Here is a 26,760-nt window from a genome sequence, read left to right as displayed (position 1 = left end):
CAAGAGTGGCTGGGTGCATTCACCTCTAAGCAAGCCATTTAAGTCGACGTACTGTACTTATGTATTGGTATGAGTTGTGTGGTGTGTGATTGATTGCGTTGCAGGCTGTCACCCACTATTCTGCTGTTCTCAGAGGCGTTTCTATTGTAGAAATTGAAGTAGAAAGAAGTTTCAAATTAATAGTGTAGCTACAGTCTCTTGTTCTCTTGCATGGATAATTATTAGAAGGAAGTCACTGTACTACATTGTCACAATACAATCATGCAAATACTGATTGCCAATGCTCATATTAGGCGTGGTTATGACTTGAAACACAAGCCAATGTAGTTTCGTGTGCATCATAGAACTGCTCAGTTAGCTAGACCAGTGCTAATAGCTACATGTAGATTGGCTTCATGGTTGTCTGAGAGGCCAGGGGGGTGCTCAAGCCCCCAAATCTCCCCCCCCCCCCCCCCCCCTTAACACGCCACTGACTGCATGTTCTTCCTGCATGAACAATACCGCAGTAATTTAAACTTTAAATATGTTGTGTCAGCAGTGCATGGTTGTGTCCATTGATTTTCATTCCAGCCACCCACCTTTTCCTGCATGTTTTACAGTCCTTATAAGGCACTTTATCTCTATTATGTAATCGGAAATTTGTTACACATGTAATTGTTTTTATCAAAATGGCTGCTAGATTTGTTGAAGGAGGTTTCAGGCTCTTGGCAGTGGTGAGAAAACTAGCAAATTGAAGTGGCCCAACAATATAGCAATATTTCAATCCAGCCTATTGATAGGGAAGCTTAGCAGTGTAGTACATGTATGTATAGTTTAAGTTGTTCATGTATAGTTTATACACATTGAACACTCGCTCGCTATTTAGTGCTTGCGTAATTACGACAGACAGTAGAGACACATACTGAAATAATGGGTTTCTATTCTCTCATACAGGCGTCTGGAATCGGAACATTGGTGGCTGGCTGCTTCACTGCCAATCGTCTGATCACTATCCTACAAACTGTGGTTCCTGTCACAACACCATCAGAACTTATCAATGCAGTCAACCCCAATGTGATAACGTACACCCAAGCATCAGCGGGCCTGGCCATTGGTATTGGATTATTGAGCATCTTCCTATTGTGTTCCATTGTGCTGAGAATCGGCAAGTTCAAAGCTGGAAAAGTTGGGAAAGGTTTTCTACTTGTGGTGAGTTATACTGAAGTACATGTAGAGACATTGCTATGTACGTCCTTAAAATTAATTACTTTGCTTCCTAGGATATTTTAGTCATTTTCCTTTGTCTGGTTGGGTTGGGAACTGGTGGTGTGATCGGTGCTCTAGGAGCGGATATATGGACCAAAAACTTTATTGACCCGATTAACTCTCTCCTGCCAGTACGGTTCCTCATTGACCCCATCATCCAAATAAGAGATGCATTGGCTGCCACAGCTGTAAGTTTTAACTGTTATCTTATTATTTATAAATGATCCTCCTCTGATTGTGTATATAATACCGTTACATTCTAGCTCCTTGTACTGTGGTGTGTTGTGTTTCAGCCAACTGTTGCGCTGTGCCTGCATATACATGTATATGATACACGTGATTGCCATGTGATGTCTGTATCAGAATCTATCACAAGAAACTAGTTCAGTATTCACGTAAGTATTGTGCTTTCTCAACCTTGCAGGCTGTGTCTCTGTTTACCTGTCTACTGTTCGTTGTGTTGGAGGTGTGGATGGTCATCTTCACTGCTAAGCACTGGAGCAATCAACAGTACACCTGAGAACCTGTAACTTAATTTGTAGAGCTTTGCTCTGATGCAATAATCAAACGGACCAAAAGTTTATAATGTTAATTTGTAATTTGTACTGTGATTTTTAGCCTTATTGAAAGACTGATTTTTTGATAGTTTTTTGGCTAACATGCATTGGCACCATTCATGCACAAGCTCAAAGGTTTGAAATGGTGTGAGTTCTGTTAACTGCTGGCCGGGTAGGTGTGTACTAAATGTATATAGCTACCCCCAGAGACCTTTCTATAGATTGTATGTGATCACCATATCTTCTTACATGAACTTATCAATGCAGTTAGGGTCGACACTGCTATACGTACATGCATGCACTGACATAGTTCGTTTGAAGTGGGAGTCAGACCAACACTCGAGATCTAATCACAGTCCTCATTGTCACTGGTCATTCTCACTGTAATAATGCTGGCCATTCTCACGGTAATAATGCTGGCCATTCTCACGGTAACAATGCTGCCCCTCCTGGACTTGCACAACAAGTGAGGTACTCGGTGATTTGAGTGTAATTTGTCATGCGCATGCAATCATCACAGTCAAAGTAGATATAGGCTAATATGGGTATTATTCCATATGACCAGTGAGGTCATGACCAGCATTTACATACACAGAGGTCACAGATAGCATTATCATTTAGTTGGCAATAGCATTTTACTACTATACCTCTATACCTGTTTGTTACTAGTTGAAAAAGAACGATGTCTGGTAGATTTGTCGAAGGAGCTCTTAGATCCTTAGCTGTTGTAAGTTATATCATTCTAGCATTTTAGCGTAAACATAGTACACTTAGCAGATTTATTAGTACTAATGATAATGTTTCAGGGAGCTGGAATCGGAGCTGTGGTAGCGGGAGGTTTCACTATCGATCGATACCTCAGCATTGCCAAACAGCCAATAGACACCACGGGCTTAATCAACATCTTAAGTTCCGATGTGCTGATGTACACACAGTTGTCTGCTGGACTGGCCATAGGGCTGGGAGGTCTGAGTCTGTTCCTGTTGTTCTCAGCTGTGCTGAGGATTGGTAAATTTCAACTTGGAAATGCCGGAAAATTCATCCTTGTTTTGGTGAGTTGGATATAGATTTAGCCAATTAAGTCTATTGGCGTGGGTTTTTAAGGAATTTTATCCGTAGATTTAAGTTCGTCCTTTCAAGCAACGCGTATACTCTATTATTAATTTGGCATGGCCTATTTTTACCCTACAGGACATTGTGATCATCTTCCTTTGCTTGGCTGGACTCGGAGCTGGTGGTGTGCTCGGTGCTATCGGAGCGAACTCTTGGACAACTGACATCATCAACCCTATTCCTGTCGCCCTGCAACCTGTTATCAACGTCCTCGTTCAAACGAGAGATTCCCTAGCAGCAACTGCAGTGAGTGTAATAATGTCGTGGTATATCGCTTCGCTTTAAATGTGTAATGTAACAAAGTTGAGTTTGTATACTCTTCGTTCAAGATTTTAGATTAGTCTTAGCCTCGACTCCAGCCCCTTCGCTTTTCCCTGCGGCCTGGAATCGAGGCTAGATTAGTCTATACTGATTTTGCTATTAAATATTTTTGTTTAATTAGCAAAGAATTGTGTGTTTCGTAATAATGGTGTTGTCCACATTGCAGGCTGTCTCTCTGTTTGGTTGTCTGATGTTTATTCTGTTGGAGCTGTGGGTGGTTATCTTTGCCTCAAGACATTGGACAAATCTGCAATATAATAGTGTTATTTGAACTGCTGTTAACTTCTGTTAACTATATATACAGTGTTCTCTGTATATAATTAGTGTGCCATAATGATTACTTCATACACTAAGATCTATATGCTATCATTGCATGTGTCATCTGCTGCAATAACATGACCTGTATATACATGATCAGGAAATCTAGATTGGGTAATGATCACTCATTGCCGCATTCACAGTGACATGAATGTTCAGGTGATTGTTTTCCTAAACTGCATGCTTTGCTATGAATAATATTATGTGGAGCTGTTTTATATGAGGTGAGCATTGACTGTACTGTAGACTCACTACATAATTATAATTATGCACTTTTAGTTTTAAATTGCGAGATATAAGGTACAGTGGAACCTCTGTTAACCGAACCACCTCCGAATAAAGGCCAGTTGCTATGTAACGGCCAGGCACCCAGGTCCCAAATAAACAGTTTGTGTACAAAACAACCTCTCAACAAAGGCCACCTCTGTATAAAGGCCAAAATATTGTTCCCCAAAGGTGTCCGTTATAGAGGGGTTCCACTGTACTTGCATGGTTGCATAATTAACATGTACTGTACACTGTTGGCAGTTGTTAAACGAATTCACTGAGAGGAATTCTACATGTATTGAATATCATTTCGATAGATGGGTGTGGTTGTTTACTAGTTAAAGAGACAAGTATATCTTGTACTGGGCACTCTTGAAGTTAGAAAATGGCTGGTCGTTTTGTAGAGGCTGCGTTTCGTTCCTTAGCTGTGGTAAGTCGCATGGAAATTCTTTCTTCTTTCTTTGAATAAGTATCCATATCCATATGCTGTTATTAATTAACACGGATTTGTTTTGAGGTGCACGTGGCTGTTTGTATATAGCATGTTACAGTTAATGTGTTTAGTGCTCTGATTGATAATTATTGTGTCAATGCAATCATCACTCAGATGAGTCTGATCATATACCTTTGTACCGCAGGCGGCTGGAATAGGGAGTGGTGTAGCTGGAGGGTTCACTGTGAATCAACTCTTCACCATATCCAGGACAACTATCCCCTTCAACAACACAGATCAGCCCATAGAATTGTTGATAAATGAAATTAATCCCAATTTGATGCTCTACACTCGAGTATCGGCTGGACTTGCACTTGGACTTGGAGCACTAAGCTTTTTCTTAGCCATCTCTATTTTCATCAGAGTGTGTAAATGTGAAGCTGGGACTGCCATTAAGTGTATCTTTACTATAGTGAGTATCAATGACAAATATGACAGTTGTATGCATGTATATATCATTATAATTATTACTAGGTAAACAGGGGAATTCAGGACTATGCAGCCATACACTTCGTCGTTTATATAGTCACAAATGAACCGTTATGGTTTAATTCGACTTACAAAGTATCCATTCTGTACAGGACTTCATAATAGTGATAATGTGCATACTTGGATTTGCTGCTGGAGGTGTCCTCGGTGCCATTGGAGCAAATTCATGGTCAAGAGACATTGTTGATAAGATTGACATCATCTCCCCCGTAATTGATATTTATGATGTTCTTGAGCCAACCAGAACTCTCCTGGCAGCTACTGCAGTAAGTGAAACACTAATACAAGTCATACATGTAGGTAATCAATTTAATTGTGCACGAGGCTGGTTGATAATAATCTGCATGTGCTCGTTTTCATCTAGGCGACATCTCTTTTTGCCAGTCTCGCATTCGTGGCACTCAAGTACTGGCTAATCATCTTCTCAGCAAGAAATTGTGACCTGGTTTACAATGGCTGGATCTGAACTAACTTAACCTATTACGTATAGCTATTTATACACATCACACATGACAATGCTGCGTATATTTATTGCTTATAGTAATTCGTGTGTTATTTGAACATTAATTATTCTTAATACATTCATGGTTCTGCATGAAATTAATTCACGATTGGGTGTGGTGGTGTCATGCATTCTCAGCTACAGTGTTGTTATTCTCTCTATCAAGAGGTCACCTAGTAGGATAGAGCTTACCAAAATAATGGCTGGCAAATGTGTTGAAATTGTGTTTCTAGCAATTGCAGTTGTAAGTTAATCTATACAATTAATACAAGTGTAACGTATATATATATAGAGGGCTGTTGGGATGGTAGATATCCCGATTAACGTATTATTCTGTTTCCAAACAGGCTGCTGGAATAGGTGCAGGAATTGCTGGGGGTTTCACTGCCCATCAGTTGATTGCTATCTCTGAGATGGAAATTCCAGTGATATCACAACCCTTGCAGACGTTTATTCAACTCCGGGACCCCAACCTGCTTACATACACTCAAGCATCAGCAGCACTGGCCATCAGCATGGCTATTGTAGGTATCATATTGGCTGGCACTGTGCTCCTTAGGATCTGCAAGTGCAATTCGGGTGGGACTGGAACTGCAATCTTGTGTGTGGTATGTCTCAACTTGACACATAATTATCTAGCTATATATATTATAGTACAGCATGCATTGCATGTAGCCTCGATGTTCAACTAGTTGTTCGCCTAACTGTTATAAAAGCGAAAACTCGGCCTGGGATCGAGGCTACATGCAATGCATGGATCACCTATATCTATATACCCTGTATTAAATTTGATCTATACACCACACATAATTATATACACACACCTTTACATCACATGCATGCTTATCGTACAATTTTAAGCATAAAAAAATAAAGCGTTATTTTGGAGCATAACATTTTTTAGATCGTGTTAGCCATAAATTAATCTTGCAGTCTGATTGGCCAATCTATCCAACTTAGAAAATCAATGACATGCATACTTACATGCATGTATTTATTTAGACAATCATGTAGCAAAGATTTGATTCGAACATTCAAATCTAGATACACTCGTGGACTCATGGTTGCTAACTAGTTTCGGGTCTACTAAGGCCGCGCTTTATTAGCTTTTCTAAAACACGGCCTGGACCCGAGACTAGGTTGCTATGATCTAAAATGCTTAGACACGGTTTCGGAAGTTCCACGTGATTTAGAAACCCTCAGGACTTAGTACAGTAGAACCTTCAATGCATTCGGGATACGCTTCTAGATCACGTAGAAACTTTGTAAACTGTATTATAATTGGGTATTTACTACGTAACACTGTGAACATAATTATAGGCACCCCCGATGATATACATACATACACATTCAGGATCTGGTACTGATATTGCTGTGTGTGGTTGGGCTAGGAGCTGGGGGTGTGCTCGGAGCCATAGCTGCCTCTACGTGGAGCACTAACTATGTTGCAACTGCAGACTCAATTTTGGTCTTTTTCTTGCCAGTTTTCAGAGAGACGAGAGATGTTTTAGCAGCTACAGCAGTAAGTTTATAATCACCAGATTATAATTATGTACAGGCTATACGTAGCATCTTATACTGATAATTATATATATGCATCGGACTTGGTTGCAATACACTCTTCTAATGGGTTGCCTAAACAAAATATTTACCAGCCAATTCACCATAATGGACATAATGATTATTATAGCCAACACAACATTTTGCAAATACCTATAATTATTATAATACAGTATTGAAATACTTCCCTGAATCCCATGTATACGTGCATGTTCATATCTCCATCCACAGGCCACTTCTTTGTTTGCCAGTCTTACGCACATTATACTGATGCTGGTAACACTCATCAGCTGTGCAAGAAGTCACAACAAAGAAACAAAGATCTGACAACAACAAAAACAGCATTTAGAACTTTATAACTATACATATGCATGTACATGTACATGTACGTAATACTATATATATTTAAACAGTATATAAAACGTATGTTTGAGAGTCTACAGTCTGAATAATGTCAATACAATGTGAATGGATTGAATTTATTTCCTAGTCTTGCTCAGCAGGTACTCTCGAGCCAACAGGGACACATTCTTAGCTCCAACGGCGCTCATTTCCATAGCACTGGCAGCCTTCTCGATAGCGTTGATATAAAACATCCCGTCGTCGAGGATAAACGGTGGACACTGCTCGGGGGTGTGGTAGTGGGGGTAAGCAAGCCAGTCAACCGTAGCCTCATCCTCAATGTCAGTAAACATTTGCTTCTTTTGGTCTTCCGTTAAAGGCTGCCCCGTGAATACCTTCCAGCAACGAATGGGTTCTTCATTGTGTCTCTTGAAATATTCCTTGGTCTCTTCTTGAGTTGCTTCGGAAGGTGCGTTCACAGCTACATCACGGAATTCATAGGGTGCCCCTGTCATTTCAGTTGTCATGATGGTCAAGGGGAAGGTTGGGTCTGACTGAGCCACTCCGAAAAATTCTTTGTTGATTCGCCCGTTCACAAATTCGGCCACGGTTCGTTGATAGGGGGTGGTAGAGGCAGCAGTGTATATCGGTGTGGGAAACTCGAGATAGTTGATGGCCGAGGTATTGAGAGGATTTGCAACAATTACAATATCAAATTCACCATTTTCTTCCCCACTTACAGTTGTAATTTTGTACTTCAATTGCCCGCCACTATTGACACGAGTAACCGTGGTAACATCGTCTTTATGTAGAGTAGCGCCGGAAGCTTCTAGAGCTTTCTTGGCAATCTGCCAGTTCCCTCCGACCACACACCATAGACTCCCATCCTGCATACCGGCAAGAGACACAAAAGTGCAAAAAGCATTCACAGTAGTCGACTGCCCGTAGTTAATCCGCATTCCACCAGTGATCAACTCATCGATCACCTTCTTCGACCATCCAAGCCCAGTGAAGTACTCCTCAGCCGACACTTTGATTAGATCGTGCACGGATTCACCACCTTGATCCATGCCTCTCAGCAAGTCACCAACAGTAGCATAGGATTCGCCATTCTCTTGGAGTGTGTAGATCCGTTTAAACTTCTTCAAGAGAGAACTAACACCCAAGTCCATTCGAAGGAGGGTAAGTCCGTATCGCCATACCATCTTGAGGAGATTTAGGATCTTCGAGGTGCCAGTGCGGAAAATGAAAGAGGTTCCATTGTAGACACCCAAGCACCCAGAGTCGTCGTCATTTTTATTGATCTTCAAATCTGTAGTGTGTGTGTGTTTTGGGGGGAGGTAAGTATGAGCCTATATACAGTGATAGTATATATACGCATGCATGTGCAGACAATCACTTATTATATTCAGACACTAAATATCCCGGACACTTTCTAATGCAACAGACACTGCGGTGTTTTAATTTACTAAATATCCGGACACGTCTTTAATACACATCCATGCAAGCAACGAAGCTTTATGGCTAACAATTAAGAGTTTAGTCGCACACTGTACTCCATGTACTATTAAACTTAGCTATATTATAGCTTGCTTACATGCAACTGAATACCTGTTCCAGATAATTTCACAATGTCCTGTTCCAAACATAAGTGTTTTTGCGTACAATAAATTTATGGTAGTGTTAATTTTTAACACATTTGCAATGATTGGCGAGAAAGCACCGAAACAACAAGAGTGAGAGAACCATTCATCAATCCATTACAACGTCATTCACATGAACAAGAATGGGTATAATACCCTGTTCGTGTTACGTGCATGGGGAGTTTGTGAGAGGAGGGGTGTTTACCACAGACTATAATGTACATGCTGGTTGGTTATCTGAAAGAGAACAACTATAGAGACTGTGGCATAATTATGTGCTTTGCTACTTCAGTCGATGTACAGAGTTCATTGGTTACTATACACATATTGTATCTCATAGTATGTAGACATGTAAGTCTGGAATGACAAGCATGATGTAAGTGATGATGTCACATCGACAAACTATATATAAAGCACTGCGTGGTGCCACCTGACTTTCATCAAATACTGGCTATATATATATATACAGCTATGGCTCAAAAGCTAGGTGGCCATGACAGTACGTTTGTGCAGCTTCCTCCTGATGATCTTCTCTGTCTGATCTGTACATTTGTGGCCAAGGACCTACGACAAGTAACATGCTGTGGAAAGATATTTTGTAAAGACTGCCTAAACAAATTTGGAGCAGCTCAACCTTGCCCTCACTGTACGATGGATGAATGGGAGAGCTTCGAAGACAAGAGAAGTAAGTAACCACTAAAGAGCTTGTATCATAAGGCAATTCACCCTCCAAATATATACGACGCCCTCGATCTTAGGCAATTTTCCGACTTCTAAATGTAGCGACTGCTGCATTGACAATTATTTTTTGTGTCGTGTCCTTAATGGAGGTCAAAATCGCCACCTAAAGCCTTGATTCTCTAAAAACAATATTTTTAAGTGGCCTAACCTCGATCGACCTCCATACGACCCTCTATATATAAATACCTATAAGTTCGTGAGTATTAATATCTGCTATTTCTACGAACGAGAGTAAAATCGCAAAATGTGTACCCACGAATAGTTGCATTAACCACTCGCAAGTAATTACAAACGTTCTCATGCAGATTCAAGGAATATCTCCAACCTAACCACCACCTGTTCTAAACCCAACGAGGGATGCGATTGGACGGGAGAGCCAGTCGAAGATGATCACATGACCATGTGTAAGTACGAGCTCGTCAAGTGCGAAAACGACTGTCGTGATTTTAACGAAGAAACAGTGAAAAAGATTTGGAGACTCATTTGCAAGAAGAGTGTCCAAAACGAATCGTAGAATGTGAGCATTGCCACGATGAGAGCGAGTATCACAATAATCACTGGAGACCATGCTGAAGAATGTACTGAAGTGTTGGTAGAATGCTATAATGAAGGCTGCGAGGAAATCATCAAGCGTTCTGAACTTGATGATTGTATGACAAAGTGTGCGAGTATGAAATTATCGATTGCAAGCATGAGCAACATGGTTGTGTTATATGGAGATTACAAAAAAAGGATATGCCTGAACATGAGGAAGATTTGAAAGTACATTTGGAAATGGCACTAGAAACGATTACAGATCTCAAGAAAAGGCTAGATTTATAAATCCCTGTCTGACACAATGATGATCAAGACATGCATATCATCCGTGATGATGTATACAATGCTTACAACAGCTGTTACGAAAAACCTTCCACATTTTCAGTTCTAGATCAGAAACAGCTAAAAAAAAGACGCTATGGGTACTACTAAACGTATACACTCTTAGAGACACTCGGCGATTGTTTACAAGGTACCCACTCCAACTACATGGCTATAATTATATATAGTGTGTATACGTTATGATTATGTCCATTATGCACGGTACAATGTCAAAGAATTTATTGTATGCAGTCAAAATCGATGTCTAGCTGATACTATTTTCATAATTCAATACATGGAGGTGTGCATTGTACTGTTATCATTATAGTTAACCATCAAACCGCCCATATAAAATACCCCTACTTTTGCCTAAAAGTCCTGTAGAGGCCTAATTGCAATCGTAGAAGCGCCCACTATTGCGCATGCGTATAATTGGGTCAAAGGACAACATGATGAAAGATTTTCACTGTGTAGCTATTAACACAAAACAAGACCTATACAACGTTGTTAGATCTATCCTAGAACAGACGTCAAGCATTCAAGATGAGACTGTTTCCTCTAAACACCAGAACACACGGTCTACTTCCAAGCTCAGGCCTTTCTCTCTTGCGGCAGAGTGTCTTCTGTGATCTGTGATCTGTAACTGTACAGAAGATGAGCTGTGTAGTTTTCACAGCATAACTCTCTTACATGGTTCAGTAGCCATATAATCAAATACCCGCCCACACCTTGTTTAGTCTAAATGTAGCTATTAAAACAGGTGGGCAGTTTGACGGTTAATTCAAGTTTTTAAGCCCAATACACACTTTTCTCTTCAAGGTGTTGTACTTACGTATGCATGCTCACAATGCTCTACTCATATTATAGTACAGAAATAATTGTTCGACAATTATATACACAGGGAATTATCGGTGCCTGCATGCTCAGGCAATACCCTATAGCTGCAAACAAAAACATTAAAGCAGCGTCAGCCTAGGAATGAGAATAACTTTATTAAAGGCATGAGTTTGACAGAAATGATCTAGACTAGAAAATATCCGAGCCATAAAATTATGCGTTTTGGTTAATTTTAAGGCGAAGGAAACAGCATAGACTAAATACCGTATAGCGGGTAATTTTCGTGGGGTAAAATATTCGTTATTTTCGTGGGCAGGCTGACCTCCACGAAATTTTATCGTAGGCGTGGCTTATCTGAACGTAGGAATGCCGTGCAGCCACGAGACTAAACGAAATTTTTACTCACGAAAACTACCGTTTCTCGAGTTGAACGAATTTTTTACCCCACGAAACTTACCCGCTATACAGTAACTGAAAGAAAATGGTCTACGTATTACACAGATAATCAACTGGTTAAGCAACTTAGCATCCTAGGGAATACTTTTACTTCCAAATCCTGCCTATTATTCTCATAATTGTGCCCATAATTCTCACCAAACAGTGTGCTCAAAATTATGCCAGCATAATCTACCAACCCCTACGTGCACTATCTTCACCGTATTCCTCAGTGGCGTCCATTAGGTATTGGTTGCTGGTGTGTGCGACAGCTGCCCCCGCTTCGTACCAGTGATCTCCCACCTTGACAGTAGCCGATCGTCCTCCGATAGTGCTCTCCTTCTTGTTCCAGATGTGAATGTCCAAGTCTTGCCCACCAAGTTCTCGGAGAAATTTGGCCGAGAAGCATCCACCAATACCAGCCCCAATGATGGCCACACGGGCAGGGGGAAGGTCTTTGTCAAGCTCCGCCTTCCTTACAGGGGGTGAGGAACCACCCAGGAATGGGATACACGACGCTATGTACCTGGCGTGTGTTGATCAACAGTAGTCATGCATGTACACCATGAATATAAAATATAGAGTGTGAAAGCTGAGGCTAGAGTAGAGATCTAGATCAAGTTAATTAATTCTCTCACCTCAGCATTGCTCTGAACCAGCCCAGCCTTATAGCCATTAATTCACTTCAGTTCAACTGTGTTTCACTGGTAAATGGGTGTGGCCTAGCCCTAAGTTTTAGCGTGTTAGTTGTTTTAGCGTTCAATTAGAGAAAAGTCGGGCCAGGAAAAGAAGCGACTAACGAAGTTAACTGTTTTGTTGATTATGACATGTCTAATAGTCTGACAACACGTACTTGACATTAAAAAAATAGTTGACGTGTTGATAGGTAACAATGATATCATGTCACATCATGTGAAAGTGACCTCTACTAGACGTCCTTCTATCTCTCTGACGTCGGGCTGCTCGCGAGATATGTAATAATTATTTAACATGCATGAAACTCTAAAATAGGTCTAGAGTCAACGTCTATGCTTCAACAGTCCAGCTTTTTGCACTAGGGTCCACAACAACACACACCTGCACACAGAGAGAGGGGAGGGTGTATTATTGAATGCATCACAAGACCACACAAGTAATATTGAACAACCACCCCCATCTGACACACACCTGCTGAGTGAACTTGTCCTGACAGGCCATGCGTATCCTCTCGCAGGTGGCGGGGCTGTCCAGTCGATAGTAGCCACTCACTCCACTCTCAGCTCGTGCAGCAGTGATGGCCTCCCTCAGGGCGAACAACACACTGGCTGCCAGGAACAGTGGAGGCTCACCAACAGCCTGTATAGGGAGGGGGGGGCATAATTTTTTAACTAACAGAGCATGCAGGGATCGAGAGTATTATTACCCGAGGCACGTGGGCGGCCACGGGTATAGTAGTCCGTTGGTTTGTTGGTTTGTTTGTTTGTGATATCTGAGTCTACTCACCTGGATGCCATAGCACTGAATTTACAGCATGGATATAAATAGCCTTCACACAACGAGTTATTAGTTTTATAATAGTGGCAGTATAGGTATAGGTGTGGTAGGGGATGCCATTCTTGTAGATCTATATAGTATAATAGATATGCATATAGATAAAGGATCGAGAGAGGGATTGGAACTTCAACATATTTTTTAATGGAATCGTCATTATTTCCCCTTAAATTGAGGTCTTACATGACGTACTGAACATCAGCTGTTGTAAGTATTGTGTGGCTTACAGTACCCCCTCACCTTGGATGAGAAGATAGCCCGGGGGTTGGGCGTCCTGTCTAACAGACTAACATTGAACACCACAGGCACATCAGACACAGAGGGAATCTTGTAGGTACCCGGTCCAGTAGTGAAGGTGGTCCCTCGCTGGGTCCTCTGGTTCCCCTCCAGATACACACACTGCTCCAGGGTCACCAGACCAAGGCCCTGTGTAAACGCACCCTCCACCTGGGGGAGTAAAACTACATTGAAACAGGTGTACTGTACATTACAATATCAGTGATTTTACCTCCGTGTAGCGTGTCATTTTCGTGGGGTAAATGATTTTCGTGGGCAAGCTGACTTCCACGAAAACGTAGGCGTAGCTTACCGGAACACATGCAAGGCAGTGCAAGCAGTGAAGTCAAACGAAATTTTTACCCCATGAAAATTACCCACTATACGGTATTACAGTGGAACCTCCATAAAACGGACACCATTGGGGAACAGCCTTTTGGCTATTATAGAGAGGTGGTCTTCGTTGTGAGGTTTCGATTGCCAACCACATGTAACTATGCTCTATGAGTCAATTCCTGCTGCAAATGAATCTTGGAGCTTTGCTAACTGCTTCTCTAGTTCATACAAACTTTGAAAAGGCTGTAGAGACAAGCTACCGCCAAGGGCGTATAAAAGAAGAGAGGGCATGTAACTCCTATATGAGCAGAGTTCAAACGTGGGCGGTTGAATGTACATGACTGTGCATGAAATGAAATTTCTATTTTTAGCACTTCATGCAAATGCACACATTCCTCCACCCACATTTAAACTCTGCTAGCTACGTGTACTGATAGTGGAGTTGCACGCCCTCTCTTCTTTTATACGCCCTTGCTACCGCTAGGTGTTCACGATTGTGCAAAATAATGCTATCTCAGCAATAATTTTCTGCTAATTCTGGGTGTGGCTGTCCGTTCTGGGAGGTTATTTTCCATTGCTAAAGCTTGTTGGGGACTAGAAAGCTGCTCGTTATACAGAGTAGAGAGGTGGCCGCTCCTGAGAGGTTGCTTTACATTGAAGTCATTGTAGTTTCAATCCGAACCTGAGCTCTTGGCCGTTATATAGCGTGTGATTGGTCTTTGGAGGTGGTCGTTAATGGAGGTTCCACTGTATATGAATGCTAAAAGCAGTGTAAGGGTTGGTAAGATCTTTTAGCTAGTTTGAAGACTTCACCTGTTTAATATAAAAATTAAAATATGCTATATAACCGTAATACGTACGGTAGTTAGTAAGCAAATAAAATGATAGTATATATAGCGAGTTTGACATACCTTATGTATTATACATGTAGCGGGTAATTTTCGGCGGTGCAAATTTTTATATGAATTGCCTATAATTATAAATATTCGTACAGCTCAAGATAGTTACGTTGACCATATTTACAGTAAAATAATTTCGTATAATTTTCGACGATGCTCTACAATACGAAATATACAAAAATTTATCTACACCATGCACATGTATTGCCGTACCTGCCCAATATCGATGGCAGGGTTGATGCTATCTCCTACGTCCATGACAATGTCAGTCCTCAACACGGTGAAGTCTCCAGTCAGAGTGTCCACCTCCACCTCCGCTACAGCTGCTCCATACGAGAAGTAAGCGAACATATTACCACGCCCTTTCTCCCAGTCAAAGTCAAGCCCTGGGGTAGCGTAGAAACCTTGTACAGAGAGGTTGATACGACGATGGTATGCACTCTGTATCCACCTTGCCCACCCCCCCTCTGGGTCTTCATCCATCACAGGCTTGAGGCGGGCCATAATCTGATCACAGCAATCCTAAAGGGAGGGGCAAGGGGTCAGTGAAAATACAAGCTATTGCTGCTGCTCAATAGTTCTAGAAGTAATGAACGCGTGGGCGAAAACCATAGTGACCGTGTGGGTGGAGCTTAGAACTAGCAGATTCAGCAATAATTGAAGGTCCCAGTCCTACCAGTACTAACGCACTCACCTTTACGGCCATGCCATACAGGTCAGTGGACATGGAGGCAGCTGTGGGGATGGAGTTGGGGACCGTATCAGTGGAGGTCTCTGAGATGAACACGGCCTCAGGGGGAACACCAAGGCAACGAGCACACACCTGGACACGCACACATTATAATGAATTGAAATGTTGCATGTACAGCACTATATATTATAGCTGCACTATGCCACACTACTAAATATCAGCTATTCGATTTATATTTGGAGTTAGAAGGTCTGTCTCTTTATGTGCTCCTGGTACCAATGTGTACCCTATACATACCTGCACCATCTTGGTGTGTAGCCCTTGTCCCATCTCCATCCCTCCGTGAGTGAGGAGGACAGAGCCGTCAGTGTACACGTGCAGGAGAGCACCACCCTGACTCATGAACGTGACACCAAACGATATCCCGAACTTAGTGGGCACCAGTGACACGCCCCTTTTACACCAGCGGTTTGTTCTGAAGAGACAGAGCAATCGTATTAAAGCAATACTAAACAAGTATCAATAATTGAATAAAAAATCACAGGCTCTCAATAGCTACCGAAACGGCTCAAATCTAACCAACGGAGACCAATCGGATTAAATTAGTACACGTACATGCACTGCCTACCTACAGTAACAAACGTACATGTTTACACACTGCATGCCCACGTACTGCCCACTCACTTGTTGAATTCTACAGCTGCACTCTTCCTCTCTTCAAACACGGGCTTGAGTTGATCCCAACATCTCCTCACAGAGCACTGTGCCTGTACTTGCCCCCAGGGCGTGAGGTCACCATCACGATACATGTTCAGCTCTCTCACAGCTTCACTGGGTATGCTCAGTACGCTCGCCACATGAGATACTACTTGCTCCATTATAATCATCCCCTGAGGCCCTCCAAAGCCACGGAACGCTGTGTTGGGAGCAATGTGCGTACGACAAGCCCTAGCAACCGCTCGGAAGTTAGGAATATTGTACGCGTTGTCACAGTGAGTTAGAATTTTTTCCAAAACCTGTAGGCAGAGAAAATCAGTAAAATGTGATTTATTTTGCTGTACGTGTTAGTTGTACTTACTGCGATTGAGAGGTCTTGTCCGTAGCCAGCGTTGGAGTAAAACTGGAAGTCAATAGAGGTAAATCTCCCGGTAGAGGTGAACCCAACCTGAGGCAACAAAGGTACACACAAGGACAACGCAACAGCGAACTCTTTCTACCTTGTACTTAGCCAGGAATGGATGTCTGCCACCCGACGAGATCATGTCTTCATTCCGATCCAACATGATCCTCACTGGAACTTGGTATCTGAATGGGAACTCAGTCAACATGGGAACCAAACCATACTACCCCCTCACTTGTTAGCTGCCACGGTAACAGCGGTTGATAGATAACAGGATCGTGTCTCTTTACCTCCGAAGCCACCTCCAATACGCTTTACCTTGGCAACAATCCGATTATAGGGTACGTCCAAAGCCCTAGCAGCGCACCTCTGTGTGGCTTCCACTCCTTGTGTAGAGGATACAATCTCCATCTCTCCATTCTCTCCCTTGGGTACAACACGACAGCCCTGGGTCTCTAGGTAGAAGTGGTCTTGCCCGCCCACACGCACCATTCCCTCCAAACACTGGTCCGAGTCAGAGAAGCCGGAGTCTACATCACCTGATTCCAGCCTAAGCACTGTGGGATAGTACGACTCGACAGCTATAGCATCCTGTAAGATAATTAAGAGTACCATGCATGGAGAGAGAGTTGAATCTTTCAACAGCCATATAACTTAGTACTGTTGACCCAATGTCAAATTTTATGATTTTCTGAAAGTCTGGCTTAGAAAGAGACCTTTCAAATGATGTGTTAATATTCAAAGTTTCGTCGATATTATGTTATTTTTCGGCCTTGGCTATCCATGGTTTGGCCAAATTGGCAAATATTTTTGTTAATCGAATATGAACTTTGGTTACACCATTTGAAAACTACTACCAAGGGCGTATGAAGGAAGAGGGCATGCAACTCACAATGTATACTGTGTATGCGTCGTATTATTGATGAGTCAGCAGGATATGCTATATTTAGCCCAACCGCCCCACTAGGGAATAGAGTAAAAAACAAGGCTAGTCTCTAGAGTATAAAGTGTACGTGCAATGCATTCTTTACTATTTTTAGACAAAAACCCGCCCATTTATAATACATAGATTGTTAGTTCAATGCCCTCTTTTCTTCATACGCCCTTGCTACTACCTTGTTGTTTTGAGGCTATCCATGGCATAAACACAGTGCTATCACATCCATGCAGGTGAGCAGACTCAAAATACACAGACAGACAGACAGACAGACTGACTACTATACCCGCTGGCCGCGACCAATTGGCAAATACTTTTACTCAAATTTTGAAAGTCTCTTCTAGAATCATAAATTGTTGACTACACCCACCCACCCACCCACCTCGATGGAGATGACAGAGGAGAGGTCTTGGTAGGTGACGTTGACTAGTTTAGACGCTCGTTGGGCCAGGGGCTGACTCTCGGCAACTATTAGTCCAATTATTTGACCAATCAGATTCACCTTGCCATCGGCAAACACCACCTCGTCCAAGCACGGCCCTGCATGAGTCAGAGCGATGCTGTAGGACAGGGTCATATGATAGCCACACACCCTTAAAGCTACAGAATGCATTTTAAGGTTACGATGCAGTGTTCGCTCATGAATTATCAATTTTTCTTGTTATTTTTATTGAGAAAGAGAGATATTGTTTCTATTAATGACACTATTGCACTACTCATAAGTAACTATTTACAGCGCTTGCTAGCCACTAACTAGATGGCAAAACTTTACCGTAAAGATCGTGTGGTCATAGCCGATTTTAGTCGCCAAATAGTAGAGAATTAAGAAAGACTCAACCAAGAACTAAACAGTGACCTACCGGCAGTTTAGGATGATATTCCTGAGGGTGGTTCGAAGAGTTCTTGCTTCTATCTATCTACAAACTGAAGAAAAATGCAAGAGTTTACTATACTATTTTTCTATACACAAGCTAACTGCTCATTGTTTTGAAGAAATTGTTTCGAGCCGCCCTGTCACTTTCTCCTTTCAATACATAATTGCCTTCATGGCAAAGAGCATGCAGTATCTAGCATAAAATGACGACTAGTATATGCAGTCAAGACAGCTTGATTACTGCTAGATAATTACTGCGTGGGTGAACACTGCATCGTAACCTTAATTGGAAAAGCAAAATAAAGTTATGGCCAGCCCCAATTATTAGGTCCTACAGTAATTCATACAATCGTTGTACATGTACCTGTAGCATTACTTCCTGGAATATCTGTCACACCCACATATCCTTTGACCCCTGGCAGCTTTATGGCTTCACTCCAGTCGACGGTGATGTTAGCGTGAGCGTGTGTGCTGAGGACGAGGCCAGCGTACAGCTCCCCCTCTGTGGGGGGGATGTCGTCCATGTATCTATGCAGGGGATACATGTAGTCTATATACAGTGCAAGTAACCTAGGGAGTAGAATACCACATTTTGGTACATAAATGTGAATATCTTGACCTTAAAACATTTCTAAGAAATTTTGATGATACCAACGTGTAGGTGAATGCTTGAGCTTCAACATATCCAAAAATGTTTCCATGGCAACCTAAGGTGGTGGGTATGTGGTTGCTTTTACAATAGCAACAAATTATTATAGTGAGCAAAAGCTTAGGGAGGAAAAACACCAACCGTTGTCGGCTAAGGTCTGGAACTCTGGCATAACATCAGTGGATAGTTGAGCTAACATATGCATGAATTAAAATCGGCTACATAAGTACACACGCTGTTTCGTACTCCATTATGTGTGTTTTTGGGTGCCTTTTCGCTTAGGGAGAGATTTCAAGTAAATTTTTCGGCTAAGGTCTAATTTTTTTACACATGTAATTGTTAATAAATTGTCTATCTTTTGGTAGAAGCAATTTTTCTAGAAACATTTTACTTCCAGAGATAATTGATGTTACATACATTTTTTTACAATCATCCCCGTTTTCACCTAAATGATTTTCCACTATAACAATGTTTTAGAGAAATATTTTGAATATGTTTGTAGCTTATTCATTCACCTACACAATGGTATCAGCATCATTTCTTAGAAATGTTCCAAACTCAAGATACACTTAAGTACAAATGTTTGTATTCTACTCCCTAGGTTACAGGCACTGTACACCTCAGAGAGCTATAGAATGTATCTTTTAGTGTTGAAAAGCAGTCAAAATTAGCAATGGATTTTTTAACCGATCTTGCATGGTTGTCACATAGCAGGACTGCACAGGCCCCACCCACCACCCCCTCACCTTGCCTCCCCGGACGCCTGCTGTAGAGCGGAGAGGTGCATCATGGGACGGCCCACACTATCCTCTGGTAGCTGCTCATCTGAAACACTCTGAAACCCTTGACAACTTTGCACTGGTGGTCTCTCAAACACCCTGAGGGGTAAGTACAGCAGGTGGGTTAGTAATATCACAGTTGAAAAGAACAGTGTTATTAATCTACACAGGAGATGACCGTGCACCACTGACCTTGTGGCACTAATGAGATCCTGGGGCAGGGGCTCACTCCTCAAACGAGAGAGAACGGTAAGGTAGAACTTGTAAAAGAAGGAGGTGACAAGAGAGCGCCTGTAGTCTGGCATGCCCCCGGGTACATCAGGAGGGAGGGGCAGATCCTCCAGGAGTAGTGGACACACTGCCTCTAGTGTAGACTCACACCATGGCCTGGTGAGGGACAACAACATTAATGACAATAATTATTATTGGACTAGTACTAAACACAACGAGTGTTACAAGCTGCGCTGTGCTAATTCCTCTTGCCATGCATGATTTGCTTTCGCTCAAAAAGTATTAGTGTTGTGGAGAGGAGACTACACAAAGAAAAGACAGCATACATGTAGACTTGTAAAAATTTATCATTGCATAATAGTAGCATTGTGGCTTACCAGGACCTCGATTCTGCCAGGATCTGGATTCTCTCACACATGGGGCTGCGTGCGTATGCGCAGTAGATCTACAAGAATAAGGTGTGTGTCGATCTGCAAGAGGTCAAGTTCACAAATGGCTACTAGGCTTACGAATAGCTAGCAGCTCTTTTCTAACTGTTGTAGCTACCAAATAGCTAACGCTTAGTGCGAGGCTAACTCATGAGTAGATTAGAACCTTTGTACGAAGAGATAATGCTACACACGATTCTGAGGAGACTGCAACAACCTTCACTGTAAGTAAAATTAGAAAAAGAAGCTTTAGTTTGCAAATCCACAAATCAAAATCCAAGATAACATGGCTAGAAGCCTATGAAGCTGTAATTAGATGTCCGTTGTATTGCAACCGTTGAGCAGTTACGGCTGGAACACGCACACACACACACACACACACACACAGTCAGCTTTACCGTATCCCTCGTGCGGCTGCCGTATAATAATGATCTATTACAGCAGAATCCCATCTCACAATGAATGGACATGCACTAACTCTATATCGCTTCATTCACAAATAATCTCCCATATACACGTACACTTAATTACGTCTTTGTCTATTTCATTACTGTACATGTCACTATAAAAAATGTACATGTGTGTGCTCACTTTCCAATGAGATAAGCTTGCGTCTTCTTGGCCACCGTAGTTATGTAACTCATACCTCCATAACTAAGGCAACAGTCTTCAACCGTCCAGTCAGAATCACCTGCTGGTGGTGCTAAGACGACTCTGAGACCAGCGTTGACGATGGCAATGTCATCCTCCCTCCTCCTAGCTTGCTTGTAACTCAACACAAACTCATACTACAAGGAAACAATGGGGGATACATTGTATATATAGTATGTGGGGGAGAGCAGGGGATAGAGTGGGGAAGAAAGGGGGAGAGAGTGGGAAAGAAATGGGATAGAGAGTGGGGAAGAAAGGGGGAGAGAGTGGAGAAGAAAGGGGGAGAGAGTGAGAAAGAAAGGGGGAGGAGTGTGGGAAAGAAAGGGGGAGAGAGTGGGAAAGAAAGGGGAGGAGTGTGGGGAAGAAAGGGGGAGAGAGTGGAGAAGAAAGGGGGAGAGAGTGGAAAAGAAAGGGGGAGAGAGTGGGAAAGAAAGGGAGAGGAGTGTGGGAAAGAAAGGGGGAGATAGTGGGAAAGAAAGGGGAGGAGTATGGGGAAGAAAGGGGGAGAGAGTGGATAAGAAAGGGGAGGAGTGTGGGAAAGAAAGGGGGAGGAGTGTGGGAAGAAAGGGGGAGAGAGTGGGAAAGAAAGGGGAGGAGTGTGGGGAAGAAAGGGGGAGAGAGTGGAGAAGAAAGTATGGAGTGCCGTTTGTATCAAAATCCTTTTTTAAGGAACATTGTCCACGAGAAGGTGCTATTCCTCGAGCCACGGATATTTACTAAACATCGGTGTTATAAAAGCAGTGCAAATAGTAAAAAGCAGTGATATTTAGTAAAAAGCAGTGATGTTTACTAAAAAGCATGATATTTAGTAAAAAGCATTTAGTAAAAAGCAGTGATATTTAGTAAAAAGCAGTGATGTTTACTAAAAAGCAGTGATATTAATTCCTTCGACCTACTTGTATATTTGACGACCATAACTAAATATCACTGCTTTTTACTAAGCTTTTAGTAAATATCACTGCTTTTTAGTAAACATCACTGCTTTTTACTAAGTATCACTGCTTTAGTAAGTATCACTGCTAAATATCACTGCTTTTTACTAAACCACATCACTGCTTTTTAGTAAATATCACTGCTTTTTAGTAAACATCACTGCTTTTTACTAAGCTTTTTAGTAAATATCACTGCTTTTTACTAAGTATCACTGCTTCAGTAAGTATCACTGCTAAGTATTACTGCTTTTTACTAAACATCACTGCTTTTTACTAAGTATCACTGCTTCAGTAAGTATCACTGCTAAGTATTACTGCTTTTTACTAAACATCACTGCTTTTTAGTAAATATCACTGCTTTTTATAACACCGATGTTTAGTAAATATCCGTGGCTCGAGGAATAGGGCCTTCTCCGTGGACATGTTCCTTAAAAAAAGGATTGTGATACAAACGGCACTCCATAAGAAAGGGGGAGAGAGTGGAGAAGAAAGGGGGAGAGAGTGGGAAAGAAAGGGGGAGAGAGTGGAGAAGAAAGGGGAGGAGTGTGGGGAAGAAAGGGGGAGAGAGTGGGAAAGAAAGGGGGGAGAGAGTGGAGAAGAAAGGGGAGGAGTGTGGGGAAGAAAGGGGGAGAGAGTGTGGGAAATATATAGTGGAGAGAGAGTTGCAACTCATAGTTGATACTACATGTCAGGGTGGGGCAACACATGTACACTATACCACACAGTCACATGACCTACCTCTACACCTCTACACTAGCATGTACAGTGTCACAGGGGCGTTTCTAGAACTCAAATGTCCTTAAAAAAAGGTCAACATTTTTTGAGACTCTGTCAGTGTATAACTTGCCGCTGATTGGGCATGCTCAATAGGGTGTGGTCATGACTAGCCAATGTACTTTCATTTGCATATAAGAGAGAATTTGAGACACAACTACTCAGTAAGCTAGACCTGTCTGATTGCTAGATTACTCTCATGGTTGTTTGGGAGGCCAGGGGGTGCTCAAGCCCCCAAAGCTCCTCGTTATAGACACGCCACTGAGTGATCACATGACCTACCTCTTTGGTATAGGGGATGAGGATTGATAGTAGTATTTCCCCTGGCTTAATGGCTGTTTTCTTGTAGCCAGTGAAGAAGCTGGGGTAAATCACAATCACCCTGTTAGCATCTGTAGTGGTCAAAGGAGCTACTACTGACAAATAGTATATACAAACAATGTAACTGTACAATATAGAAGCATCAATAGCTTGCATACCTTTGGTTGCTATAGTGAGCTTCACTCCAGCTGCTAGCAGAGTTGGATTGAGGTCTGAGATTGGACTAGCATTGCATATGTTTCCCCCTATACCCTGCGGGGTTTGGGGGGGGGGGTGTTGAGTGATGGGATATAGAGTGCTAGTAGAGGGGTATACTGACCGACACATTCCTGATCTGTTGTCCTGCAAACCATCGCAGCATCTCCAGGAGAGCAGAGAAGGTCCTCGTCTTGTACTCTGTATAATACAAGTAACTTGTATCTAAGCACAAAGTAATTCTGAGAGCTACATGTATATTGAATACATCATTGATTGAACACAAACAACGTTAGAACACTACAAAAATTCCGCAATACAATTAATGCCCTACCAACCTGGCAGAGACTCCACTTGATGCTTGAGTTGCTTCTCTAGTCGGCTGAGTGTTACAGATGCTCCCACTGTTAGTCCCTCATCAGTGACCGTCATCTTGTTGAGCTCAGGTACTCGAGAGCAGCTGATGAGGGTATCGTAGAAGGCTCCCTTATACTTAACCTCCACACCTGGGCATGTATGGAACAGAAATAGGGGAATGAAAAGAATACACACAAACACACACACAACATGAGATACTGCAAACTTGAATAGCACAAAGTCATGGTCATTACACACACATGCATACTATTGTAGCAAGTATTGTAGCAAGTACATGTACCGTATATGTTTGATCAGGAGCCGCGGCTACTAAATGTTTCATTTTGCTAGCAAGGGAGGCTACTATTTGAGTGCGGCCTTTATACAAGAGCAGCCTCTGATCGAGCATATAATTATACGGTATATGAAGTATGTTACAGTATAATAACTATATCAAAGAATAAAGCTTGCTGATGCCGTTTATGTTGAAATTTTCCCCACCTCACAGTCTCCTTGACAACTACCCACCTATCTCAGTGTTTCCAATGACCAACTTGCTCTGAGGGAACTTTGCTCTCAACACTAGCAACTGGTCCAAGGTCAGAGGTCGATACCATGATACCCTCGGCCCTTTGATAGCCAATGGGATGAGAGGCTCCGCCCTAAGTGCCGGGGGAAAAGTGGGCTCCTGGGTAGGGTCAAGGGGTCGGAACTTGGAGGCATCAAAGAGGACAGAAGGACCTTTGATCGTCTTGATTCCATCAGTGCCTTTGACATCCATACAGCATTTGGTAGCACCTCCACAGCAGCCAGTCTGGGGTATTGTGTGGGGGTCATTGTGTGGGGAGCATTGTGTAGGAGGGCAGTCTGTGGGGGTTACAGTTGACGCTCACCTGTGAGAAGGTCTTGAATCCCTCTAGGATGGGCCTGTATCCAGTACACCTGCACAGATTGCCTGAGGGAAACACACGCACAGTAACTAGAGACACAGAGGTGATATTGTACACGCACCTTTGAATGCTCCCTCAATCTGCTTCTCTGAGGGGGCATGGGTGTTCCTGAGGAGAGTGTACATGGACATGACAAACCCGGGGGTGCAAAAACCACACTGTGACCCGTGGGCACGCGCTATACGCTCCTGGGAGAATAGGGTCCAGGAGAGGGGGAACATTGTAAGATATTGTGGTTGGAAGTAGTTGTATATATTGTATATATTGTATATATATATGCAACAACAGTGAATACAGGGAACAGTGCTTTGAAAACACTTGAAACTATTAGGAAGGGAACGAATGCAGCTGATATTATATTTTGTTAAAACACCTGGATAGGATGAAGGATACCGCGGGAACTACCTATCCCCTCCACCGTAGTGACTGCCATCCCATCCACAGAACAGAGAGGGGCAAGACAAGCGTTGACAGCAGCATGTGTAACCAGGCCCCCCTGACACCAGGATAGCATTACTGTACAGGCACCACAACCACCCTCTCCACACCCAAGCTTAGTACCTGTTAGGCGAACTAGAGGGGCGGGGTGCTAAGGAAAGTCCATCATGCAGTATAATTATTATACACATAGACTAATTGTACAATTTTGCATGGTACAGCTATATCTCATTCTGCTATAATATTAGAGGATACGCTGAGTCCTTAGGAAGTACAGTAGAGTAGTCTCCGGGTCCGGACTCTCCACAATCACCTGCAAACATGTATCATATCCATGCATGGATAGCAGGCTGGAATGCATGCATACTTCACCTTTCCTCCATTCACATAGAATGAGATGCTTTCCTTGGCTCCCTCTAACTCATCCATGTTTATAATATTGATAATAGCTCATAAATAAATAGGGACCTTCTCAACGTTTTTATACTCTCTAGCTCTATATAGATGGGCGTGCCTGTCCCCTAAGCTCTATACCGAATTATGTACTTTACCGCTATAACATTGCATTATTTGTTTTTTGTACTCACACCCTTTACCAACTTTACGTAAAATGCTGTGCATGGGCACAAGAGCTATACACTCTGCAAACGCAAAACGCCTCAGTGCAGGGGTCACAGACTTAGAAGCCTTGTATCCCATTTACAGCTTATTGGCTTACAACATTAATTACAGGCCAGAGCAGCTTACTTGCCAAGGATTGTTGGCCTACATAATAATTACGTGTTAGCCTTGTAACTTGGGTCCAGCAAGAAACAGTAGTATTGTAGAATCTCCTTGTACAGACACATCTTTCCCCATGCTGTGTAAAATGTTGGGCCGTATAATTATATTGATAACATTTCACTCTAAGCTATCTCTATCTCTAGTCTAAGTCTATACACACTACGGACTCAAACGTTTTCTTGTACTTGGGTCCAGAAAGAGTTGTGATAACGTTGTTCCTCCTGTTAGGCTGTGCACCCAGTTCTTTTGCCATACTGGTATTGAAGGTCATATAACCCAGATACACAAGTCTCGCACTCTTACCTCAAACATTGCATAGAAATAGAATAGAATTCATTCTTTTTGTGGAGATCATGAGAGCATTGAGTGTTTGAGGTACAAACAGCTGTAGGCCTTCGAACATAGGTTGTTGATAATGTTTGTCCCAGGAGAGACTATTTTGGATGGTCACTCCCAGGTCTTTGTGAGAGTCTCTTGTTAAGATTAGCTTAAGTCCAAATTGTATTGTGAGTCAGGAATGGTTTTACCAAAGTGGAGGTAGACACAGTATATAATACTCATTACTACGCTACGTTACGCACCATGAATAATATGGAGTGTGAAAAGCTGAGGCTAGAGTAGAGATTTAGATATAGTTATTACGGTGTGTTTATGGTATTTGATTTGATTATTTTATCCCAACAAGGAAAGGGTTGTGGTGAGGCAACTGCCTATACAAAGACCACTCCCCTTAGAGTCACAAAAAACACTATTATGTAGCTAGGAATTAAAGTACAATTTTCAGTTTGAATGATGAGTACGAGCATAGATAGTAAAGGAAAGGGATTGGAAACGCATTACGTCATACGGTACAATCCTACTTACGGATTGTAGCCTCGATTACAGGCC

General features: G+C 42.3%; 5 protein-coding genes across 6 annotated transcripts; 3 read left to right on the top strand and 2 right to left on the bottom strand.

Moving 5' to 3' along the window:
- The first annotated feature begins 614 nt into the window (after positions 1-614).
- LOC135332985 (uncharacterized) lies at positions 615-1,929 on the top strand. Its single transcript, XM_064527926.1, has 4 exons — positions 615-713; positions 934-1,188; positions 1,260-1,433; positions 1,670-1,929. The coding sequence occupies exons 1-4, from the start codon at positions 669-671 to the stop codon at positions 1,763-1,765; spliced, it is 570 nt and encodes a 189-aa protein (XP_064383996.1). The 5' UTR covers positions 615-668; the 3' UTR covers positions 1,766-1,929.
- Positions 1,930-2,291: 362 nt separating this feature from the next.
- Positions 2,292-3,608, top strand: LOC135332986 (uncharacterized). Its single transcript, XM_064527927.1, has 4 exons — positions 2,292-2,529; positions 2,609-2,854; positions 2,994-3,161; positions 3,403-3,608. Exons 1-4 carry the CDS (start codon positions 2,485-2,487, stop codon positions 3,505-3,507), a joined length of 564 nt encoding a protein of 187 aa, XP_064383997.1. The 5' UTR covers positions 2,292-2,484; the 3' UTR covers positions 3,508-3,608.
- Positions 3,609-4,138: 530 nt separating this feature from the next.
- On the top strand, positions 4,139-7,354 carry LOC135332984 (uncharacterized). Its single transcript, XM_064527925.1, has 7 exons — positions 4,139-4,251; positions 4,460-4,726; positions 4,896-5,069; positions 5,168-5,549; positions 5,653-5,913; positions 6,660-6,827; positions 7,097-7,354. The coding sequence occupies exons 1-4, from the start codon at positions 4,207-4,209 to the stop codon at positions 5,267-5,269; spliced, it is 588 nt and encodes a 195-aa protein (XP_064383995.1). The 5' UTR covers positions 4,139-4,206; the 3' UTR covers positions 5,270-5,549; positions 5,653-5,913; positions 6,660-6,827; positions 7,097-7,354.
- LOC135332983 (prenylcysteine oxidase 1-like) lies at positions 7,124-12,468 on the bottom strand. Its single transcript, XM_064527924.1, has 3 exons — positions 12,360-12,468; positions 11,943-12,247; positions 7,124-8,519 (listed from the first exon to the last, which is right to left on the bottom strand). Exons 1-3 carry the CDS (start codon positions 12,395-12,397, stop codon positions 7,345-7,347), a joined length of 1,518 nt encoding a protein of 505 aa, XP_064383994.1. The 5' UTR covers positions 12,398-12,468; the 3' UTR covers positions 7,124-7,344.
- Positions 12,469-12,600: 132 nt separating this feature from the next.
- Positions 12,601-26,501, bottom strand: LOC135332982 (xanthine dehydrogenase/oxidase-like). 2 transcript variants are annotated; one of them, XM_064527923.1, is made up of 27 exons: positions 26,176-26,501; positions 26,040-26,126; positions 25,462-25,948; positions 25,345-25,402; positions 25,025-25,224; positions 24,713-24,839; positions 24,595-24,656; positions 24,230-24,515; positions 23,683-23,850; positions 23,469-23,545; positions 23,308-23,401; positions 23,111-23,220; positions 21,063-21,259; positions 20,005-20,199; positions 19,780-19,911; positions 18,749-18,912; positions 17,893-18,050; positions 16,809-17,164; positions 16,671-16,758; positions 16,532-16,618; positions 16,138-16,469; positions 15,751-15,928; positions 15,457-15,585; positions 14,976-15,284; positions 13,492-13,698; positions 12,889-13,056; positions 12,601-12,798 (listed from the first exon to the last, which is right to left on the bottom strand). In XM_064527923.1, exons 3-27 carry the CDS (start codon positions 25,516-25,518, stop codon positions 12,748-12,750), a joined length of 3,990 nt encoding a protein of 1,329 aa, XP_064383993.1. In that variant the 5' UTR covers positions 25,519-25,948; positions 26,040-26,126; positions 26,176-26,501; the 3' UTR covers positions 12,601-12,747. The 2 variants fall into 2 exon arrangements, with proteins under 2 accessions (XP_064383993.1, XP_064383992.1); XM_064527922.1 differs by having other exon boundaries at positions 23,111-23,401.
- Positions 26,502-26,760: the final 259 nt, after the last annotated feature.

Source organism: Halichondria panicea, chromosome 3, assembly GCF_963675165.1.
Source record: "Halichondria panicea chromosome 3, odHalPani1.1, whole genome shotgun sequence".
Classification (NCBI taxonomy): Eukaryota; Metazoa; Porifera; class Demospongiae; order Suberitida; family Halichondriidae; genus Halichondria; species Halichondria panicea.
Note: the sequence above shows the minus strand (reverse complement) of the source record. Positions and strands in the feature narration are given on the sequence as shown.

Excerpts from the sequence above, each read along its gene's own strand:
- LOC135332985 (XM_064527926.1), top strand. The coding sequence starts at position 669 with ATGGCTGCTAGATTTGTTGAAGGAGGTTTCAGGCTCTTGGCAGTG. Across the intron at positions 1,189-1,259 it reads GGAAAGGTTTTCTACTTGTG|GATATTTTAGTCATTTTCCT; the intron begins GTGAGTTATACT and ends TTTGCTTCCTAG. Across the intron at positions 1,434-1,669 it reads ATGCATTGGCTGCCACAGCT|GCTGTGTCTCTGTTTACCTG; the intron begins GTAAGTTTTAAC and ends TCAACCTTGCAG.
- LOC135332986 (XM_064527927.1), top strand. The coding sequence starts at position 2,485 with ATGTCTGGTAGATTTGTCGAAGGAGCTCTTAGATCCTTAGCTGTT. Across the intron at positions 2,530-2,608 it reads CTCTTAGATCCTTAGCTGTT|GGAGCTGGAATCGGAGCTGT; the intron begins GTAAGTTATATC and ends ATAATGTTTCAG. Across the intron at positions 3,162-3,402 it reads ATTCCCTAGCAGCAACTGCA|GCTGTCTCTCTGTTTGGTTG; the intron begins GTGAGTGTAATA and ends TCCACATTGCAG.
- LOC135332984 (XM_064527925.1), top strand. The coding sequence starts at position 4,207 with ATGGCTGGTCGTTTTGTAGAGGCTGCGTTTCGTTCCTTAGCTGTG. Across the intron at positions 4,252-4,459 it reads CGTTTCGTTCCTTAGCTGTG|GCGGCTGGAATAGGGAGTGG; the intron begins GTAAGTCGCATG and ends TTTGTACCGCAG. Across the intron at positions 5,070-5,167 it reads CTCTCCTGGCAGCTACTGCA|GCGACATCTCTTTTTGCCAG; the intron begins GTAAGTGAAACA and ends GTTTTCATCTAG.
- LOC135332983 (XM_064527924.1), bottom strand. The coding sequence starts at position 12,397 with ATGGCTATAAGGCTGGGCTGGTTCAGAGCAATGCTGAG. Across the intron at positions 12,248-12,359 it reads TGGTTCAGAGCAATGCTGAG|GTACATAGCGTCGTGTATCC; the intron begins GTGAGAGAATTA and ends AACACACGCCAG. Across the intron at positions 8,520-11,942 it reads GGACGCCACTGAGGAATACG|ATTTGAAGATCAATAAAAAT; the intron begins GTGAAGATAGTG and ends CACACACTACAG.
- LOC135332982 (XM_064527922.1), bottom strand. The coding sequence starts at position 25,518 with ATGGATGAGTTAGAGGGAGCCAAGGAAAGCATCTCATTCTATGTGAAT. Across the intron at positions 18,913-19,779 it reads CAGGCGTCCGGGGAGGCAAG|ATACATGGACGACATCCCCC; the intron begins GTGAGGGGGTGG and ends TCCCCTGCATAG. Across the intron at positions 18,051-18,748 it reads TCCAGGAAGTAATGCTACAG|GGCCGTGCTTGGACGAGGTG; the intron begins GTACATGTACAA and ends TGACTCATGCAG.